Source organism: Mercenaria mercenaria, chromosome 1 (assembly GCF_021730395.1).
Source record: "Mercenaria mercenaria strain notata chromosome 1, MADL_Memer_1, whole genome shotgun sequence".
In the NCBI taxonomy this organism is placed as follows: domain Eukaryota; kingdom Metazoa; phylum Mollusca; class Bivalvia; order Venerida; family Veneridae; genus Mercenaria; species Mercenaria mercenaria.
Window position 1 is genome coordinate 109,511,348 of NC_069361.1, and position 23,711 is coordinate 109,535,058.

The 23,711-nt window shown below is 33.5% G+C and overlaps 2 protein-coding genes across 2 annotated transcripts; one reads left to right on the forward strand and one right to left on the reverse strand.

The window, feature by feature from the left end:
* Nucleotides 1-886: 886 nt before the first annotated feature.
* On the reverse strand, nucleotides 887-12,638 carry LOC123526845 (vesicle transport through interaction with t-SNAREs homolog 1B-like). Its single transcript, XM_045306097.2, has 7 exons — nucleotides 12,467-12,638; nucleotides 7,193-7,251; nucleotides 6,731-6,841; nucleotides 6,321-6,380; nucleotides 5,292-5,465; nucleotides 4,517-4,578; nucleotides 887-3,880 (listed from the first exon to the last, which is right to left on the reverse strand). Exons 1-7 carry the CDS (start codon nucleotides 12,561-12,563, stop codon nucleotides 3,790-3,792), a joined length of 654 nt encoding a protein of 217 aa, XP_045162032.1. The 5' UTR covers nucleotides 12,564-12,638; the 3' UTR covers nucleotides 887-3,789.
* An 11-nt stretch (nucleotides 12,639-12,649) lies between these two features.
* Nucleotides 12,650-23,253, forward strand: LOC123563712 (F-box/WD repeat-containing protein 7-like). The gene is made up of 6 exons (XM_053520324.1): nucleotides 12,650-12,740; nucleotides 17,944-18,175; nucleotides 18,524-18,648; nucleotides 22,017-22,169; nucleotides 22,636-22,754; nucleotides 23,083-23,253. Exons 2-6 carry the CDS (start codon nucleotides 18,045-18,047, stop codon nucleotides 23,236-23,238), a joined length of 684 nt encoding a protein of 227 aa, XP_053376299.1. The 5' UTR covers nucleotides 12,650-12,740; nucleotides 17,944-18,044; the 3' UTR covers nucleotides 23,239-23,253.
* The last annotated feature ends 458 nt before the right edge of the window (nucleotides 23,254-23,711 follow it).

Sequence of the window (23,711 nt, forward strand, 5' to 3'; positions counted from 1 at the left end):
CTTGTGACCTCTCTAGAGGCCATACTTTTCATGAGATCTTCATGAAAATTGGTGAGAATGTTCACCTTGATGATATCTAGGTCAAGTTCGAAACTGGGTCACGTGCCTTCAAAAACAAGGTCTTTCGGTCAAATAATAGAAAAACCTTGTGTCCTCTCTAGAGGCCATATTTTTCAAATGCTCTTCATGAATATTAGTCAGAATTTTTATCTTGATGATGTCTAGGTCAAGTTCAAAACTGGGTCACATGAGCTCTAAAACTAGGTCACTATGTCAAATAATGGAAAAAACGACGTCATGCTCAGTTCAAAACTGGGTCATGTGGGGACAGGCGAGCGATTCAGGACCATCATGGTCCTCTTGTTTAGAAATTGTTGACAGACGACGCACAACGCACGACGGACATCAAGCAGTCACAATAGCTCACCTTGTCACTTCGCGACTGGCTAGCTAAAAATGACAACTGTTTACCATTGGGCCCTTGGTGGAAAGGAACATTTTGGCATACATAGTGTAAAGCTCTGTGTGGTTTTTAAACTTAAAATACTTGGGGGTATTTCTTTGCATAGAGATTGATCCAAAATGTTTTAAAATCAAGGCAGCCATTTTGCCTTGGGCAACAAGGAGTGTAAGAACAGATTGTAACATCAATGGGTTCCAGTGTTAGTGCCCCCAAAGAATGCATTGCAAGTGAAAGTTACGATACAGTAACTTATCAGCAATTATTCCTATAAAAAATGCACCACAAATGGCATAACTCCTTCCTAATAAAGCTGATAATGGGAAATTTTGTTCAAGGATGATAACAGAAAATAGAATTTTGTAGATTTACCCAGCCCTTTATAGTGGAAAAATACAGGATGAGAACTAAAGAGGTGGGTACAACTTCTTGAAATTTCATTGTTTTATTTAAATATCTTTGTATTTACAAAATATAAACAACTATATTCATTACCTCGAAATACATGTACCTGCATTAAGAAACTATTCTTTAACACTGTTGATTTAAAAATGCACATTAAATTTTGTACTATTAAATCTTTCAATACTGCTTTTAGTGATATTTAAAATTATTAATATAAATAACCTGCAAAATACTTCAAATCAAATTTTCATACTTTAAACCTGTATAAATATAAAAGCAAATACTTAAGTGTTTGCTCTGTGGATATATACTGCTTTTTTGCCTGAAATTTTAAATTTATCTCAAAGAGAAGCAGTTTTTTTTTTTGAGGGTTTTCTTTAGCTCCAGAGGCCAATTTCCACACTGATGTAAATCAGAAAAGATAATTTTAAAAAAGTACATAAGCAACAAGCATTAATGCATACAAACAATTAAACTTAACATTATATTCCAAGTCAAGTTCATCATACACCAATAGATTTCCTGAAAGATATAAACTCGAAGCAAAAATTATAGAAATGAAACAGTCTGCAAAAAAACAGACATGATGCAGGAATACATATAAATATAATGAACAGTTGAACTTTGTTTGCTTGAACTTGACAGAACCAACAAAATTTACTTGAGTTATCGGTAGTTTGAGGCATCAAACAAAACACATTATAACAGGATTTTGCTGGGACCTGATTATGAGTGAAGGGTGGTATTCTAATTATCCGAGTTCAAGCAAACAAAGTTTGACTGTAAGAGTATCTGAGAATATTTAAAATTCCCACTAAAACCTGCACTTCATTTGGTACACATGTCTGATATGACACACTTTTCTTTTCTAAATAACAACCATATTGAGAGTGGAAAGTGAAACAAGTTTAAGAGAACATAAATACAGAAGCACTTAAGAAATCATTTGCTCTTGTCCCTATATATTCTCAAAATAAATTTTAACGGTACACCATAAATTTCAGTACTGTAGATGGGGTTATTTTCACAACTGTTTTATATCTGAACCTGAGGAGCAAGCAAATTCAAAACACTTGCGAATATTCACGAGGGATTTATAATTGCCACCAGAGCAACATGTAAATTCAAAACACTCCTGAATATTCACAATGTTTTTTTAATTGCAACCAGAGTAATATGCAAATTCAAAACTCTAGTAAATATTCCCAGCATTATCTAAGAACAATATAACTAAATAGGAAGTGTGAATTCTTAACAATGCAAATATGTATGCTTTCTTTTCTAAATGCGAAATAAAAGTGATGAAAAATCCCCCAATCTACGGTACGTAAATTTTTTTTATCATTTATTCAACCTGGAACAAAGACTGTATATTGCCACTGCCCATTTTTTGTTCTGTTAATATACAAATATACAAGAATTTTACATTAAAACAACTTGTATCAAGTAACCTTTATTACCTCTGTACATGCTAAGGGCATACTATTGCTACTTCCACTTGAATCTATTTTCTCCTGCTCAGAGTTTGAAGAAATATACTTCAAAAAAAAACCTTAACTATGAAATTATACAAATTACAAATTCTTTTCCATGTTATTTATCATTGCTATGAACATGGTTAAAATCCAGCCATGTTTTTATGAATATGCTCCAAAACCTTTGACCCAAAACTGGTTAAAATCCAACAAGAAAATTAGGAGAATCAGCTCAGAAAACTTCGTGATCTGCAGACTTTTGGATAAATAAGAGAAATCACATTTATTACTGATTTTGTTTTAAATCAACTGTAACACAAACAATAGTTGCCGGAGGACAGCAATGCTCCGCTATTCAACAGCCTTGTCAATTGAATAAAATTTCCATATAGAAGTCGAAAAGTGGCATAATGTTGTAAAGATGTGAAGTAGAGTAATGGAACTTGTGTGTTGCATGTCTGATCATCACAGTGAACAAGTGTGTGAAAATTCAATCTATTCCCATCAGTGGGTACTAAGAAACCAGCTTACAAACAAAAACTACTAAGTCGAAAAAGAGACATAATTTTGTGAAAATGCAAAGTAGAGTTATGGTACATGTGCATTGCATGTCAGATCATCAAGTGTGTGAAGTTTCAATCTATTCCCATTAGAGGATACTGAGATACCAGCTAACATACAAAAACTTAATAACTTAATTATTGCTAAGTCGAAAAGGGGAAAGCAACGTAGACTTGAACCTGTGCAATGTAAGTAAGTTTATCACAGTGAATAAGTGTGTGAAGTTTTAATCCATTCCCTGAGATACAGCTCACATACAAAAACTTAATCAAATCGGAATGTGTACGCAGACATCAAAGCACAGGTGAGTCCAATAGCTATACTTATTCTTCAAAATTTGAGCTGCACCTCAAGTAAACCAACATAGTGCATTTGCATCCAGCTTGGATCCAGACCAGCCTGCGCATCCGTGCAGTCTGGTCAGGATCCATGCTGTTCACTAACAGTTTCTCTAATTCCAATAGCCTTGAAAAGGAACAGTATTGTCAGGATCCATGCTGGTCGCAAATGCACTATGTTGGTTTTCTCATGGTGCGGCTCAAATAATCTAGCTAAAAATTTACATCAAAATGAAGAACTTTCATTTTAGATGACAAACTGACTGCCATAATAAATGCTAAATCAATTTTCAAGTACTGAATACAACCTATCAAAAACATTTACTCTTTCAAATTTACAACTTCTAATAGTGAACTATACCAGCCTATCTTTTTTATTTGAAAATGAAAACAAAAACTATTTTCATTTCACTGAAGCACAGCTCACTGTATTCATTTGAGATTTGTGTACTGAAAACACTTCCCTGACTGTGTTGTCACTAACTTCACAGACATCTGCCACACAAATGTTCCTTTTAATTGCCCTGCAGGAGTTAATTTCACTATGTTACTATGAAAAGAATTTCCAATATACAACACCACCAAGTATTCCAAGTTCTAACAAAATTATCACAATTAATATCATCTTGTTGGTCATCATCCTGAAACAGACAAGTGTGCAAAACGTATAAAATTTCATAAGGAAAAATATGTGAGGAGTAAATCTTGGATATTGTGATAACATTTCATTTTAATTTGATAAAGTTCAATGGTTCCAGCAAGACAGCTACATGTATTTTATGGAAAAATACATTTGCAGTTTCAATTTTTTTAAGATAGATAAAACAGGAATTTATTTGTTTGGGATTTATAAATCCTTAAAATCAACAACAAGTTTTCCAAATACAAATAACTTTAATTTCTCAATACAGTAAATACTCTTAATGAGATATGTAATGTGTTTTTGTTGTAGCTAAGGTTACAAGCCTATGTAAAATAAAATCAAGAAGAGCTAACTTCAACATTATCCCGTTCTTGTAAAAAAAAAATTATCTTATGACTGACAAAGTTGCTACAAAAGAGTTCTACTGTATACAGAAATATTAAAAATATTTAGGGGCTAAGAATTGTTGTTGTGTACATAATAACAAAATAGTAAGAAATAATAAGGCCATACTCAACAATAAAGCTTTTAAGCACACAACAAAACCATTTGCTTGGATCTTATTTACACAGACCACACAATCACATTTGATGCTTATAACAATTATTAACTAATACTGAAAAGATCATCATACCTCATTGCCATTGTTTTCAGTATTTTTCTGCTCTTTCCTAAATTAGCATCTGTATCATGTAACTGAAATAAAGGAAAGATTTGATTAATCACCAACAGAAGGTAAGATTTCATTTAACACCGAAAAAATGTAAGACTTTTAAATTATTAATCACCTACAGAGGGTAACATTTCATTAATTACTGATAGACAGCAAAACTAATAGATGGTATGATTTCACTGATCTTGGACAGAAGGTAAGATTTCATTAATAACTGGGTAAGGAAGTTATGAGAAATAACAAAAGACGTGTATACCATCATTAAATATTTCTAAAACCCAATGAAGACTGTGCACGTTACAAATTACACATGTACCCAACAAAATATTAACCAAGGATAGGTCTTACCAACTAAACTTACCTTGACAAAGCCTTATTTTGAACTACCATTTAAAGTAGACAGAAAGTATTTTGAACTACGACTAAAAGTAGACAGAAAAAGGTTTTACTGCTTTATGCCAAATATCCTGGCTTCATAATCAGCTTGTTATTTAAGCAAGTAACAAAACTTTATTCGGAGTAATTCATTCAGAAATGAACAATGTCTACATAAGTGGCTACATGTCATGACCTGACTTTGCAAAACATAACCCTAACAAATTGGTCGTAATAAACTTGCATCATTCTGTATGCAAGCAATTTTTTTGATGACTCAGAAATAACTAGCATCAAATCAGAGCACGCTTATATTAATGGGTGAATGAGTTATTTTATTATCTACACAGAAGTTTCATACCCTATCTTTAGTGCGAGTTAGCACTTCTCTTTGGCGCCCAAGCTCCACGAGTGTCTCTGTACCAATTTCTTCTGTTTCTGCAGCTATCTGGTGTGACCGAGCTATACTCTCACTAGCTCTGTTCAGTGACTGGTGACCTTGTACCAGTCTACTTCTCTGAGACGCTTCTAATCTCTGTAATAAGCACCTAGCCATTATAACAAAGTCTAACATACATGGTACCAGTCTACTTCTTTAAAAGGCTTTTAATCTCTGTAATAATCATTTGTATTTTTACAATACAGTTTAACAGGCATGGACATTTTCAATTTTTTATATTTTATAATATGTTGTTTTCAGGAGACAAGGTAGTGGTAGAAGGTTTTTACAGATCATTTCGATAATGCCAAATGTTGACTTTCTTCTTCCTAATTAGTCTTTAGTCAAAGTTCAAAATGTACCAGTAGATGGTTTCAAAATGGTAATATTCTGCCTTAAAGCAATTTTTTTTGTTTAGTTTGGTTTAGAGACTACTGAGACACAGTTTTGGTCATATGAAAACTATTCCAGCTTTGATGACTGAGAAGGCCCTAGGTGACTCTCAGGGCATTATTCTATCACGGACGGGCACCTGGGTAGAACCACCAGCCTCCCAATACCCAGCTGGATGTCTTCCTCACATGAAGAATTCTACACCTCAAGTGAGGTTTCAAACCTACACTGAATCCGGGCAAGTGATCTGAAGTCAGCAACCTCTACCGCTCAGCCACAGAAGCCCCTTCCATAGCAATATCACTTACTGTCTTAATGTTACTCAAAAGCAAAAAAGGGCTGAAAGAATAGCAAAAAAATCTCATCCCAAACTTTAAAAAAAAAAATCAAATTTATGAGAAAATTACACTAGTATATCAATAATGGAAGATTCAACTGCACTATATATACTTTAGGATACATTCCTGTTTCATGTGCCAAAATAAAGTGACAACATTTTTGTAATAAAATCATGTAAGATTTGACAAAACTTTGAAACTAAAATTTAAACTCCATTACATCATCTCTGTCGAAGCCATAATTTTCTGCTTGAAAAAATCCTGATTCACTCTTCCTTTTCTGAAATTAATATATACATAGTTTAAAACCATATGTATGCAAGAAGAAAGTTACATGACATACAAATGTTTCTTAACAGTTTGTTTTCCAAATTCTTTTGCTTTTATAATCTTATAGATCTTAAAGGGTCATAAAAATATTTTTCGTTATCTCCTAAATTACATAAGAAAATTCTTTAAAACTAAAACAAGCTTAAACATGATATGCTTTTATGATTAATATCTACATGACCAGAATACATATATACTGCACATCAATCAACTGTCGACAAAAGATTTACACAGACCAAAAAGTAACATTCTACAGGGATGCATATATTATTCAATTAAAATATCTGATTTTGTACCAACCAAGTCTTTTGTGAGCTGATCTAGGTTACGTCTGTATGTTCTGAGGCGACCTAACATTTGTGTTCTATACTGGACAGGAGCGGCCTTGGCTTCATTTTCCATTTCCTGGATCTAAACATAGAAATGAAACATAGTATGATGTAGAGTGTAACTGAACTAAACATGTTAAATACTGTTTTAATTACTGACCACAATTATATAACCTGCCTTAAATCTTCAATATTTTCCCTTCCCAATTACCCATAAACAAACTAACTAATTTTACCTGTCATGAGAAACCACCTATACAGACAAATACTATTTTCTACAGATGTTCCATACAGATTGTACTGCAGATTAGTCCTAATTTTGAAAATACTTGTGAAAATATGTCTAAATTTTGTCAAATGCACAATATTTTTTGTATCAAATTTGAAATAGATAAAATTAGTTAAACTGGACACTTTATAAAGGTAAACTCACAATAAAATTTGCCTCCTCAATTTTCTTCTCTGCCTGACGGATAGCATTCTTCTTTTGTTCTGGAAACAGAATGTTTTCTCAATTTAAGTATCGGTAATTTTTTCTCAATAAATAATTACTGGTATAAAATAACTGCTACAGGATGTAAAGGAACCAGCACTGGGACTATCTGGTCTAGTAATGCAATAGAACAACATTTTTTAACTCAAGACGGGCATAAAGGTATGAACAAGAGTAGGTTTTGCTTGAATTTCATTGAATTACAATATACATGTACTAACTGAGTTAAACATTGACTTTCCACAGTTACATTTAGCTAATTGCAGTAGGGCAGCAAGAGCAGGCAGAAATGTTGTCTTAACTGGAACAAATACTTCTGATCCTTTAGGATTATGGAATCCATTCAAGATTATCATTATAGAATTCCGCTGTTTCACATGTCTGTATCTCTCCTGAACAAATGCAGCTAGTCTAACCTAGTCCTATTATTTTGCTTAGTTACATTCTTTGCATCCAATGGATCATCTTAAAGCCTTTTACAGTGAATCATTTATGCAAAGCAACAGTATTATTAAGGACCAAACAAATATCAGAGCAGCTCAGTTCCAGTGGGCTTTAAGAACTACCTTTCATGGCATCTTCAACCTCTTTCGTTTGGCCAATCAAAGAGTAAAGTGTAAGCTTCCAGTTATATTTAAGTTATAAAAGGACTGAACATCATACATGCTCAGTAACCGTGTAATATCCTCTTGTAATAAAACATTTGATTATTTTATCAAATATATCAACAGGGAAAATTGCTACGAAAGCTGTTAAGTAATTACTCATAATGGCCGTATTTCGATATACATTGTCACAGATGTGGTTTTAATTAGCTAAATATGAATAACCACAGTAACATTTTAGTAGAATATTCCCGTATTTTATTACAACTGTACTCCTGCTAAAGCAGTATATATTTCTTAGATTTCATCGGGAACATTCTCATCTAAATAGTGAAAGTTTACAACACTCAAGTAAATCTGTTAACTTTAATCAATCTATAAAATGATGTCCAGAGGAAAGGAGATGGTTTTGCATGGTAAAATGTTTAACAATTTAGCAAGCAGAAAAGCTGTATTGAATTTAAATGCACGAAATGTAATATTCTCCCAGGCAAAAGTGCCTTTAATTAAAGTGGCTAGTTTGACATGGTAAAGGTGTATATAGACTAAAGAAATCTTATGTACTGAGTGAGGAACCTTGATATTTTTATTTTTTATAGGCTTTCACCAAATTTTTTACTGACCACATTTCCCCCCCAAGAAATTGCATATACATTAGGCTGCATTTAAAAAAGTCTTTGTTTGACGTCTCCCAACCCTACTTTTTAAAATTGGGTAGGTAGGTAGGCAATTCTTTTTTTTTTTTTTTTTGGTGTAGGGATAAATACTTTTACCAGTAGATATATGATCGTTTCTTACAGAATATTTCTTCTGTAAAAATAAGGCAAATCTGTATATGTTGTATAAAAGGATGAAATTAAATAATACAATTTAAACTTTCTTACTTACTATTTTGCTTACTTGAAATATTTGCTGCACTTGTCATATTGCAACTTAAAAAAAAATTTGACAAGTATTATCCAATAAAAACTTTTGGGGCGCAGTATTTTAAGCGGGTAGGTAGGGAGACAGCAAACAAACATGTTTTTAATTTTGGCCTTATCGCAGTATCTTTTCACATGGGGTTCAATAGCTGTAAGACATAAATTTTTTTAATTAAATGAATTAGTAGTGGTATAATATGTTAAATTACCAATGAAACTAATGCTTAATGTAATTTTTATGCAATTTAGGAATTCAATACATATCGGAAAATCGAATCTTGCTGAACATTAATTAAGAACAAACTTCAGTGATGTTATAAGTTACCAACTCCTGTTCATTGGAAGAACTGAAGGTGAAGGTTTTAGTACTATAATGTTCCTTACATAAAACATAAATATAGTGTAGGTGTAAATCAATGATGACATTAACCAACGCCTAGTCTGCTGGTACAAAAACATGCGTAGAGAATAATTCTTGCGGCTCCTTCTTCAGGTGTCTTAAAGTAAACTCAGGTCTGGGGAGAAGTATGTATTCTTTGGATTATTTGATTTTAATAGGAGATTCAACATTATTTTAATATATTTTACGTTTTCAAGCTGTTTATGCATCAGAAACAGCATTCTCTCGACTATAACTTTTAGGTTTTTTCTTTTAGTTTTTTTTTATGGATTTTGCATACTGACCAGTGTCGCCACATTAGCCTGAATTAACACAAGGTATATAGATATATATAAATATGCTATTTGACGATAGAAGTAATAATAAACTATTTATATTCTTAATAGAACATGCTACACCATGAAATAAAAATTTGTTGACTTCATTTCATTATTTATTAATTGTGTGACAATTATTGATATTTTATTCCTTGTAAACATAATCAATTTCATCTTTTTTCAAAAAAAATGCTTTTATCTATTAGAAAACAACAACAACACTGAATGTAGCAATATTACAATTGTAACACTGTTTCTGAAGATGTTGTCATCTGCAATTATTTAGCAGTCATATATTTTCTACCTTTCTTATTTTCTCTTAAGTCGCCGTAATTATGACGTCATAACTTTTTCCAGTCGCATTTCCGGAAAGAGATACATGGGAATTTTCGATAACTCACTTCAATCTAAAAAGTGGTATAGGTCTCTATATTTCTTCATATTTTCTCACAGCGGCCCATTATCTCCACAAATTGCAACACACTAAAGGTTGTATTTGTCTAAGTGAAATTCAATTTCATTAAGAGTACTAAGAAGTGCCAGGTCACATCAATTAATTTTGATGCAATTCTACAGTAACCATGACAGGAAATGTCTTTGAATATATATGACCCCTACTTCTCTAGCCATTTTATGTCAATTTTAGTTAATTCTTCCAAACCAGGTAGCTGTTTGTACTGATATAGGTCTAGCTATGTGTGAACATTGTCCATTTTATATAGAACACATAGGGAAAAGTGTAGATGAACCTTAACTCCACAATTTACATGATTTATGGGCACAGATACCCAAAAGCTAAGTTATTATCATCACACAACCTGATCTATCTGATTCCATTAAAGACTGTTTCTATGTATAAATACGAGGGTTAGTCCAGAAGTAATGTCACCCGCTGCATGGTTATTCATCATTATATTATCATTCATAACAGAAATTATATCATGATGTACACTAATTCAATTATCATTATATAGGTAAATACTGCTTTCTAGGGTTGTTTTGTTTTAAATAGGTAGAACTTCAAAGGTTTGTGCTGATGACACTTCATCACATGCAAAATTTTATATTAAGGTTTTCAGATGCAAGAAGCTTCTTCTTGAGGTCTGAAACCTAACCTGAAAAAGCCAAATGAGTAAATCTGTAAAGCTTAAAAAAATGTGAGTGGTTCTACACTCCCAGAAACTTTGGGAACAAGCAATCGCTCCACTAGACTAGTGGATCACTGATAATTGGACTAAATATTTAGGGCAGCTAAGAATTTTTGACTGGTCGCTGTCCTATAAAAATTTAAATATCAGATCATGAAAGAAACCATCCTGATAAGCCTTATAATCTATCTATATTTGATTACTCTTTAACTCGCCTTCCAGGTATTATTTACATATACACACAGTCAATGCAAAAAAATCTTTTTTTTACTATTTAAAGTACTGAAGTGAGATGTCAAAGTGAGACTGAAAAAAGTTTAAAGTGTTAGATATACAGACAAGAGTAATTAAATGATGTTAACAACACACTTTGCTACAACTGATTTGCATGCATAATTGTATGTTGGCATACTGCCTTTGCTTCAGAGATTTTATATGCTATTTTGGATCTCTGAGCTGAAACAAACTCCATATTGAAAACTAACCAGAAATTGTGCCAGAAATCTGTCATGCTATAACTTCATCAAATTAAATGCCAGAGACTCACCTTTTAAAATATAATTATGTTTTTAATCCATTTTTCTTTTAATCTGACATAAAATGAACCAACCATGCAACACCATTTGAAAACAAGTTATATATATATCAAAGTTTCAAATGAGTACTGCTGCCTGCAATATTTTGCCCACCATTGCAGTTGTCACGAAACCAAGGTACTCTTCATTTAGAAAATAAATATAGGCAGTATAGAATCATTATATACTGAAATTTTTGCAAATTTAAAATTTCTAAGGTATGTTTTTATGAACTTTGTTAATTTAAAATGCTCACACTTATAATTCAATTAATTCATTAAATATAAAAAATGTTGATACGGATATTCAAAATTAATCATGTGATAAGAACTTTGCATGACATCATCAGTTTCTCACAAGAGTCAGTGTGCAGATGTTGCAGTTTGACCAGGTTAGGTAAACAAAAGGGGTTATGCCATGACTAAATGGACACAACAATCTGCAAATAAAAAGCTTCAGTTAAGTTATGGTAGCTGGACAGCCTTACTCAAATGGCTTATCGGGATGACTTATTTTATGATCTGATATTTTATAGCTGTCATCCCTCTAAGCCTTACCCATAAACATTAAAAAATCCAAATAAGTCATGAAATACTGGTCATATTACTTGCTCCAATAAATTAAACATTAATATTCATGTAGAAACATCAAAAGGGTTGAATATAACTTGTTCATAAATCTTTGGAAATATGATGTGAACAGGTGTGAGAGATATTTACCCTGACACCATTTCAATATACAGCGGACTGCCGATGACACAATATTGCAGAAACAAAACACAAAATATACATTAAAAAAATGTCAGCGAGGCAATTGTATGCTTTAGTGTCAACATAAATCCATTATCAGAGATTTAGTCATTACAAATATATTGCACGTCATGTACCAGAAAACATTCCCAAAGGATTTCAATGGGGATTTCCTAACAGAAATATGCAAAATAAGTCTGGACGTGAAGGGACAGCGACAGTCAAAATTTATGAGTTATCAGGCTGTCCTGAAATGTCTCATTATTTGGACTAGTAGACGGATTACTTAAACTGCCTGCTTGAAAGATTCAAGTGAGCAGGAGAACAATTTCAGATGGGAGGCTGTTCCATAAACAAATGCGTAAGGCTTTCCATCAACCTGAGCATCAGCTTACCAACAAGAATCAGTGCACTGTAATTATCAAAAATAAAAAATTTAACAACATGGTTGGCAAAAATGAGACATGTTTCAAACTTTCACAGTCTGTAAAGCTTACCGCCTGTGAAACTTGAAATACTCTCAACATGTGGACGTAGTTTATCTATAGCTGAAGACAGATCATCTTCTAGATTTTCGAACTTTTCTGATGACATTTTTCATGTCAAATCATATGATAGCAAAATATACAAAATAAGGGAGCTAACTACTTCCTGGTTCTCATTTGTGAAGAGTATTCAAGTCCTACTTATAAAAAGCTTGATATTTATGCAGTTTTGTAAAAGCGTTTATGGTTACCGATCGAAAGGTATGCAAGGCGTCATTAGTTACTGGTAAAATTTTTGACTTAGAACCGTTGTTACACATCTGTTTTAGAAGTGCATAGGTCATTTCTTGATCCTTAGACAAGCTTACTGTCGCTGAGTGGCTGCTTTTTGATTTCTGACATTTGCAGCCATCGCTTTACAGTTTGACTGTCACAATATAAAACAAACTGTATGCTTGTGTGGCAAATCAAATGACAGTTAAACAAAAATAAAAAGAAAATAGTATTACTTGCATTAAAATAGAAATATACACAACAGAAAATTATGGCACAAAATTTGCTTATCTAAAATCAATGGGGTAATATATAACCTTCTTACAGAAACAGAAACCACTTATTTTAAAACTTTTTTGTCCGCAAACACAATAATATATCTGTTCTTAATTTTAAAAAAGAACTTTTTCAAAAAAGGCCTTATTTTTTCAGAGCTAGCACAAATGATCCCAAGTCTCGGTTCAACGAGAAAGAATCTGGCTGTTTCAGAGGGTTAGGGTCATCATGTGAAAGCCTGGATTATTCATTTACAACAATCCTTAGAATTTTTCTTCATGGGGATTTTTTAAGTTTAGATGTTGGAGTATCAAACTATAGCAGAAACTCTTTTGAAACTTAAAACTGTTACTGACCAGCACTGAAATACCGGTTAAGGGGCTCGGAATAACGAGAAAAGGGCATATATGTCGACCGGACCTCTAGGTTCTAGACCCTGAGTCTAGATGTCCAGTTACCGGACCTTTAGACAAGACTTACAGGGCTGGCAAAAGGGCCTGTAATCAATATGAATACTGAGAATGGTATTTACAGAGAGCTAGAGGATAAGTAGTGTACTATGTACCAGTGTTATTATCCCGACTTTTATTAATAAATATTACTTGACTTAACTTGATTTGAGTAATAACTGTAGTCCAAATAAGCATGATAACTTTTGACTGTCGCTGTCTCAGTCACGTCCAGAATTACTCTGCATATTTCTGTTAGGAAATCCCCAATTAAAATCCGTTGGGAACGTTTTCTGGTACATGTACAAAGTATTTGTTATGATTACATCTCTGATAATGAATTTATGTTAATATTAAAGCATAAACTTGCCTCACTGACATTTTATGAATGTATATTTTGTGTTTTATTTCTGTAATTTAGTGTCATATCGGTAGTCTGCCGTTATTGAAACTGGTGTCAGGGTAGATATCTCCTTGCACCTGTCACATCATATTGACCAGTATATTATGACTTTTTTGGATTTTTCAAAGTCTTCATTTTCCTAACAGTAAAATGCAGATATGGGTAAGGCTTAGAGGGATGACAACTAGAAAATATCAGATCATAAAATAAGTCATCCCGATAAGCCAAATGAGTAAGGCTATAATATCTACAGGTAGAAAGTATCATCTTGATAGGGGCAGTGACTGCCTGCTCAATATTTCAACAAACATTGGCAAGGTTCAAACTTCAATTTTATAGTGGAAAAATTGGATCCAGGTTGAAGTGAAGAAAATAGCACATAACCTGGAGAAAGTTTAGTTCCAGATATGGTATCGCCTTATTTACAAATCAGAAAACATTAAATTTGTGTGACTGGGTGTAGTACCATTAGATTTTATCATCAGTTCAAAATGAATATATCTCCCGAGTATTTTCTTTTTCAAATAACTACAGTCCTTCATAACTTTGGTTGCTGTTTAAAGATTGAGGGCAGAGATTAGAACAGGCACAGTGATAAAGGTTTTGAAGAAGTCAACTGTGGCTGCTGTATGTGCAACAATGGGCAACATGTTCTACTCACCTGCTGTTCTAGGGAAAAATCAATATTTATAGGAATCTTTGGATAGGCCAATGTGTCTGAAGCTGTACATGTTACAGTTTAAAATTATTTATGCAGTTTTGTTCTTAAAATAACAAGTGATATAAAACACTAAACTTTCTTTCAGGTAAACTATTGTTATGTCAGCTGAGATTTATTTCAATGAGCATAATTATAATGCTTTGATTTATAATTTTATATTGACAACATGTTCAGCTATCTTTTTTATATCATTTTTCTTAAGGTAGTTCTGCACGTTTGGATCAAATTTTTTTCAACAATGTAGAATTTGATTAAATTCCGATTTTTCAAAACTTCAAAATATACCTAGAAAATTCAGCAAATAAAAAAGATGGGGTCGTGTGCTTGATTTTTTGCTAGACTGATTTGAAAAAATTGGACCTAAACGCAATTTTTCATAATGGAAGTCTATGAGAAAATCATAATTTTCATAACATTTTTGTGAATAGAAATTTTTCTACAATGTAGATTTTGATGAAACTTCTCACAGTAGTAAATAAACATATGACCTTTATTGCAGTGAAATAAAATGTATAGGTCCGTGTGCTTATTTTTGAGATATTCGACCATGATTAAAGGGAACCGAATATTTCACGCTAATTTTGAGGCCTTATTTTGAATTATTCAACGTGTCATATGTTTTAATATCATATTTTGACTTTAGAAATATAGTAACAGTGCTATTTTAACAAATTTACTCACATGTTGTCATTAATTCATAAAATTATTTTCATATCCGTACGCCAAATCCAGGCTTTATTCTACCCCTTACAGAAGCAAGCCTCTGTGGCGTACATGCTGCTTATTTGCTGTGTATATGCCGCGAACACAGTAGTATGCCAGAGGAGTACATTTTACATACACCGCATGCCGTGTACATGCCGCGTACTATTTCGACGAGTACACAGCATGTACGCAGGAGGTCACTAGTACACTTCAAGTAGGCAGCACAGACTCTGAAAATTTAAGGAGTACACTGCATGTACGCAGGAGGGACTTGTACAAGAAAATAGTACACTGCATGTACACCACAGATACTTTGAAATTTGTGCAGTACACTTCATATACGTGGGAAAGTCTTGTACAATTTCTTTTGGCATTTATACTTAGTTTTTTTTTTTATAAGTTAAAGTCTGAAGTAAACTTCATATACGTGGGAGGGACTTGTTCATTTTCTTTTGGTGTTTATACTTTGAATTTTTTTAGGTAAAAGTCTGAAGTACACTTCATGCAGGAAGGATTTGTACATTTTTTTTTTTTTTGAAGCAAGAACTTGATTTCCGAGTAACTTTTATCTTAATAGCATAGAACAGTTCAGATTACCGGTATTCTGAACAATGAAAATTTGCCAAACTATTTGCAATGTTCATTTGTGAAGCTTACATCTTAGTGATTTCTGAGCTGCACCTTGCATGCAGTGTAAAAATATATTCTTTTTCATTTTGAATTAATCCTGGAGCTTTCTAACTTGGATAATTGAAAAGCCTTATTTGAACTTCGTTGCATTACATTTAGTAATACATGAAATAATTACCAAGATAATGCCTCAACAGTGCCCGAATGAGAAGAATTAATAGCTCTCACTGTTATTTGAATACTCTTAAGCAAAACACCATTCTATCATGTTTTATAAAGGCTTTAACGCTCATTATGTTAACTCATTAAGGCCTCACCAAATTAAAAAGTTGTTCATCAGATTTGCTGCTCATATTTGGCTAACGTTTTTGGCTAATTGCGCTCGCCCCATTGGAAAAAATCAATCCAAAATTTTTTGGTGCGCTACTTTTTACAGACGTAAATGTGTATAAATCCTTATATAATTCCAGTCCTAGATTGTTCTCAGATGGATTTTAATCAAAATAAATACATACTAGGCACACATCGTCTATAACAAATCGTAACACTTATATTTAGTTGCATTAAAGTTGTTTCCCCTTGATGCAGTTACGCCATTTTCTTCAAATGTTTACCAAATTACATGCTACAAAAATTGATTTATTTCATTGAAAAGTGGATGAAGAAAAGCATACTAATTTATTTGATAACATCAATCTACATTATTTTGGTAAGGGTAAATACTTATTGATGCATGTCACTTATCTTTTTTCTGTTTTTTTTCTGTCCAAATGATCAGCATTTGTATACGAAAGTTGGTGGGGTAAGGAGTTTACATTATTACAGCAGTTTCGCCACAAGAGTACACAGCATGTATGCAGCAGGAGTACACAGCATGTACGCCGCAGGACTCGGGCCAGGAGTACACAGCATGTACGCCGCAGGAGTACACAGCATGTACGCCGCAGGGGTAGTACACCGCAGGCTCATTTGCATGTGTAAAGTGTATGTGCCGCGTACATGCTGCGTACTATTTCCCGCATACTAAATTCCTCCAGCGTACATCCTGTGTACTATGTAGTCCACAGCATGTACGCAGCAAGTAGTATGCGGCAGAGCTCATTTGCATGTCAAAAGTGTACTACAAACGTACTATCGGTGTATGTGCGGTGTATATCCTGCATACTATTTAAAGCCCTTGATTTTAGTACACATCATGTACGCATCATATACGCTGTATGTACACAGCAAGAGTACGCAGCAGGCCTTTTTCTTCTGTAAGGGACGTTTTCCGGATAAATGACGTTACGCCATCACTTCCGGTTTATCAAACGTGCACAACTACCTTAAATTCGCCATAAATTCATGTTGAAATGTTACAGTTATAAAAGTTACATGTATGAATTCCTTTGAAATAACTGGGAAATTTCTAGTAAAGTTCAGTCTGTTTAGATTTAATTAAGGGTGCACCATTTCATATATCCTTGTAATAAAATAACCTGAAGTGGGGTCCATGTACTTAAGCAAGAAATACACAACATTCTCATTGCTTTTTGACTAATATCAACACCTGTTTTCACTCATTTTATCTGTTTTCAGTGTTATATAAACATCTATGCAGAACTCAGTGGAAATGAGCATGTTGAAAAATTTCACCCCAACTTTGGGCGGGTAGTTTTAAAATGTATTATGATATAATTAAAGTGTTAAAATATTTTCATAAACAATTTCTTTAAAAAATGGTTACCACAAGCATCTTTTTTTTTGGAGATGAGACAATGATTTACATGTCCTAGTCTAAAACTTAAATATTCAGTAAAATAAAAGACTTAGCCAAACTAACCATGCTAAATTACAAAGAAACCTTTACTTTTTCTGCTTTGTAGCATACTAACTTTTGAATATGGCACCAGTTTCGATGGGTATCAGGCACAAAATTTCCTGTCAGAAATATTAAAGTCATCTAGACAATGAGTAGGCCTAGGACTGTATTATATTCATGACCACTGATGACAACTTGATCACTCATAAATGTATTTTTGTCTATTTTTAGGATGTGTCAGATGTTGTATTCTCTCAGGGATATACTGACAAACAGTCTGTAGGACTGTGACAGTATTTATTTAGAGATATACAAGTCATGAATAAACTGTGATGGATTTCACAAAACAACTCCTTCCAGAATTAGTAGACAAAATTTTGTCATACTTTACTGAAAAAGAACTTGTGGCTTTTTCAAAATGTTGTGTCAGATGGAGGGACATCACAAATAAAGATAGTTTGTGGTAAGTAAATGTTGACCTGAATTAACTTCTTTAGGAAAAATTAAAACTGTGATTCAGTTAGATTCAGGTTGCATGTATTCTTAGAAAAAGAATGTAAAAGGTGAGTAAAGATCTTTAATTCTGACATAGGAAACAATTTTGATCTAGAAAGCATTCTAGCAGTCCATACAGAATTCACTAAAATATTGTACTGCTTAAATAGTATGCATAGTACACATTTAACTTTCTTTTCTTGTTCAATTTTTTTCACATTTTTGTGTATAAATATATAGGCATGTTGCTTAATAAGTAATACTAGTTTAAATAATAATGTCGTATAAATACAAAAGTAGAATGTATCTTCTATAGGTTACATCATTGTATGGTTCGAGGTTGGCTAAGATTTGGCTTGAATGGGGACATTAACAGAGAAAACCATTTGAATGTAAAGATGACAAATGTTGCTGGAAACTCACCAGTTTTCCGTTTATATGGTAAACACTTTTTGGCACATCTTTTTTATATGGTACACATTAATTAAATTTAATTGCCTTGTAAAAACAGTATTTTGCTGCTTTAATGCCAATATCTATTACATTTTTAGCTTGGCTCCTCGAAGGATATGGAGAGCTATACTACACACCCAGGCATCAGCGTTGGTTAAAGTTTTTATGAAATGGTAATATCTTGTATACAATCATATTTACTTCAAACTTGGAACTCTTGTTTATTATAACAGTCTCTACCTGAAGGCATGAGAACATAACTCTGTCAAGTATTTTGATTGAATTATTGCCCTTTTTGGACTTGGAAATTGGTTCAGATTTCGTACAAGTCCATGTTTTGTAAAAACTATTTGACATGTGGCTTTGAAACTTTGAACACTTGTTTATTATATTAGTCTCTACCTGAAGGCAAGAGTACATAACTCTGTCAGGTATTTTGGCTGAATTATGGCCCTTTTTGGACTTGGAAATTGGTTCAGTTTTCGTACAAGTACACATGATTGTTTTGTCAAAACTATTTGACCTGTGGCTTTGAAACTTTGAAAACTTGCTTATCATCGTGATTTCATTTTAGGCAAGAATACATAACTCTGTCAACTATTTTAGCTGAATTATGGCCCCTTTTTGACTTGGAAATTAGTTAGATTTTTTATACCAGTCCATATTTTGCCAAACCTGTTTGTTATATGGCTTTTAAACTTTGACCACTTGTTTACCATCATAGTTTACATATGTAGACTAGACTACATAACTAGGATAAGGACTATAGCTCAGTTACAGCCCTTTTTTGACCTAGAAATTATTAAAGTTCGCATACCATTCCATATTCTGTCTAAACTGTTTAATATATGCCCTTACAGAAGCAAGCCTCTGTGGCATACATGCTGCGTATTTGCTGTGTATATGCCGCGAACACAGTAGTATGCCAGAGGAGTACATTTTACATACACCGCATGCCGCATACATGCCGCGTACTATTTCGACAAGTACACAGCTTATACGCAGGAGGTCACTAGTACACTTCAAGTACGCAGCACAGACTCTGAAAATTTAAGGAGTACACTGCATGTACGCAGGAGGGACTTGTACAAGAAATAGTACACTGCATGTACACCGCAGATACTTTGAAATTTATAACACTTATATTTAGTTGCATTAAAGTTGTTTCCCCTTGATGCAGTTACGCCATTTTCTTCAGATGTTTACCAAATTACATGCTACAAAAATTAATTTATTTCATTGAAAAGTGGATGAAGAAAAGCATACTTATTTATTTGATAACATCAATCTACATTATTTTGGTAAGGGTAAATACTTATTGATGCATGTCACTTATCTTTTTTCTGTTTTTTTCTGTCCAAATGATCAGCATTTGCATAAGAAAGTTGGTGGGGTAAGGAATTTACATTATCACAGCAGTTTCGCCACAAGAGTACACAGCATGTATGCAGCAGGAGTACACAGCATGTACGCCGCAGGACTCGGGCCAGGAGTACACAGAATGTACGCCGCAGGGTACAGCATGTACGCCGCAGAGTCACAGCATGTACGCCGCAGGAGTACACAGCATGTACGCCGCAGGGGTAGTACATCGCAGGCTCATTTGCATGTGAAAAGTGTATGTGCCGCGTACATGCTGCGTACTATTTCCCGCATACTAAATTCCTCCAGCGTACATCCTGTGTACTATGTAGTCCACAGCATGTACGCAGCAAGTAGTACGCGGCAGAGCTCATTTGCATGTCAAAAGTGTACTACAAACGTACTATCGGTGTATGTGCGGTGTATATCATGCGTACTATTTAAAGCCCTTGATTTCAGTACACATCATGTACGCATCATATACGCTGTATGTACACAGCAAGAGTACGCAGCAGGCCTTTTTCTTCTGTAAGGGTGGTTTTGAAACTTCGAACACTTGCTTACCATCATGGTCACACATTGCCATATAGTGCAAGACTTATCCAAATTCACAAATACAGGTACATTGTTTGTCTTATCTATTTTTCTTCTTTTGTCTGAAAATCTCTGGCAATATTTTGACCCCATACTTCCATCAATTCTTCAAATAGTCAAGTGCACTGTCAACAGACAGCTCTTGTTATGTCTCCCACACCACTATGGTGGAAAGCATATTGATTTACTCCTGTCTGTGTTTGTGTCCGTCTGTCACAAGTCTTGTCCACGCTCTAAGTCGTACAGTTCTCATCAGATCTTCATCAAACTTGAACAAAATGTGTTTGCCAATAAGTTCTCGACCAAGTTCGATAACTAGCCAAATCAGCCCAGGCACTTCGGAATTATTGCCCTTGAATTACCGAAAATCGCTCTGTACATAGATGCCATAATATCCGCACTCTAAGTCATTGGTGCATGGTTGACTCAGATACATAACTATTCAGATGATTAGGCAGTTGTGGGAGACATGCGCATTTCTCAAAAGCAGCTGTAGTTAGCTCATCTTATTTTTTGACAAAAAATGATGAGTTATTGTCATCACTTGATCTGTGTCAGCATCGGTGTCGGCATTGCCTGGTTAAGTTTTATGTTTAGGTCAGCTTTTCTCCTAAACTATCAAAGGTATTGCTTTGAAACTTGCAACGCTTGTTCACCATCAATAGCTGACCCTGTACAACAAGAAACATAACTCCATCCTGCTTTTTGCAAGAATTATGGCCCCTTTTGGACTTAGAAAATATCAGATTTCTTGGTTAAGTTTTATGTTTAGGTAAACTTTTCTCCTAAACTATCAAAGCTCTTGCTTTGAAACTTGCAACAGTTGTTCACCATCATAAGCTGACACTGTATGTCAAGAAACATAACTCCATCCTGCTTTTTGCGAGAATTGTAGCCCTTTTTGGACTTAGAAAGTCATGGGTAGGACAATTTTTCTATTATACAAAAAAATCAGATGAGCCTCAGCACCTGCAAGGCGGTGCTCTTGTTTTTATCTGTTTTAACATTTATATATATACATATTTTTTTATATGAAGTAACTTGATGGCAGTTGTTTTTAGATAGGATGAGATGGTTTGAAAAATATTGTAAACTTATAACTTTGTAGTTATGTAAAAAATATAGTCGCCCTTAATGTATACGTAATATGAAATTTGTGAGACAGAGTATTACTTAATTTTACTTTTTACTTTTGCTTTTTCTTGACATTGTTTTTCTGAAGAAAAGAATCTGTTACAAATATGTATCTTCTTTAGAAAACAAGAATTGCAGAACTACAATTATGATAGTTAATGAAAACTTTGAACTGATACTTTTAAGAAGTTACTACCGGTATTCACCAAAGGAATGAACCATATGTACATGTTTACTTATTTATGTTTTTTATTGTCTTTCCTCAGTTCCAGAAGAGACAACATTATCACCAATTTGTAAATGGAAGAATATTTTTATCCGTGTTCATCATCTAAATAAAAACTGGGTCAAAGGTCGCTACACAGTTTCTCCATTGTTGAAAGGTCATACAGAAAAAGTGACAGCCATAGAGTGTAATGGTGAGATATTTTCCTGTTTATTTTTCAGATGAACTTTTGGACAGAAATGAACATTTTAACAATTGTTATATGCCTTGTAAAATACAGATTAATTAGTAAGAAAGTGTTAAAGAGGGTTCTTAATTATTTAACTCAGATTAAGTAGGACTTGGACCACTGATGAAAAGTAGGAATTAGGCCACTGGTGAAAAGTAGGAATTAGGCCACTGGTGAAAAGTAGGAATTGGACCACTTGTCAGAAGTAGGACATGAGCCACTGGTCTAAAGTAGGAATTGAGCCACTGGTCAAAAGTAGGACTTGGGCTACTGGTCAGAAGTAGAAATTGTGCTGCTGACAAATCTTACTTAAGTTTGCAGATTTTTTAAATTGCACCTAACAGGCAACATATTGACAAACTCAATGCAGAAAACTTCTAATCAGAAAATAATAGTGATGACTATGAAGACTATGCTTTTGTTTTTACAGGGAAGTACATTGTTACAGGAAGTGAGGACAAGTCATTGCGACTGTGGGACATGTCTCAAGCTAAATGTATCAAGAAACTTGATGGACACCTTGACTCCATTACAAAAATTATTTGGAAGGTAGGCAGTAGTTTAACAAAATATCACTTTCCTGTCCTCTATTGGACAAGTTTCTCCAAACCATTTGACAAAATGACAAATGATAATGATACTTTGATACCTCTGTTTTCAAAGACATTATCAAATCTTTACAGAGAGTTTTCAAAGACATAATAAAATTTTAACAGAAAGTTTACAGTAGGATTGTGATTTTGCTATCCATTTATATAGCATAAAGTTTGATATACTTTCTTTGAAAATGGAGAGACAATTCATCGTTAATTAACCAATTGCATGAAAAATATGGATGCACGTCAACTTACTGATACGTTACTGGTACTGATTTCAGGGAAACACAATAATCACTGGTTGTGCTGATAGTTCTATACGTGTTATAGACTCCAGTAATTTTGCCATATTGTTTTCACTACAAGGACATGGAGGCAGTGTTGATCACATGACTCTCGTTGGTAAAGTACTGGTTTCTGCGGCAACTGACAGGTAATCTTAGACTCTTAGTGCAAAACAGTTGAATGAGTTTTGACCATTTCAAACCCACAATATGTTATTCATTATTAAGGCCAAAAAAAACCAACTACTGATTATCCAAAAATATTAAACAATCAATTATTCCTTTTTGCTATAAAGTATTCTTAAATTGGACTTAAACATCTTTTAGAATTTGTAGAATTTTTTGGCACTTGTCTGAGTGTTGGATTTTCATTTTAGAAAACTTCAGCTAAGTCTCAAATGAATATTTCATTATATTATGTATTACATTTGAGAAATTATATTGATACATTGAATTAATTTTTATCAAAGTTATAGTAGTTCCTGACTGAATATAATACATGCTTAAGTAGGTACTGGTAAATAAAAGCAAAAATATTCAAAACACGCAAAAATCCCTGCTTCTTTTATTTGCACATGTTTTTAGCTTGACTATTCAAAGAATAGTAGAGCTATTGGACTCGCCCG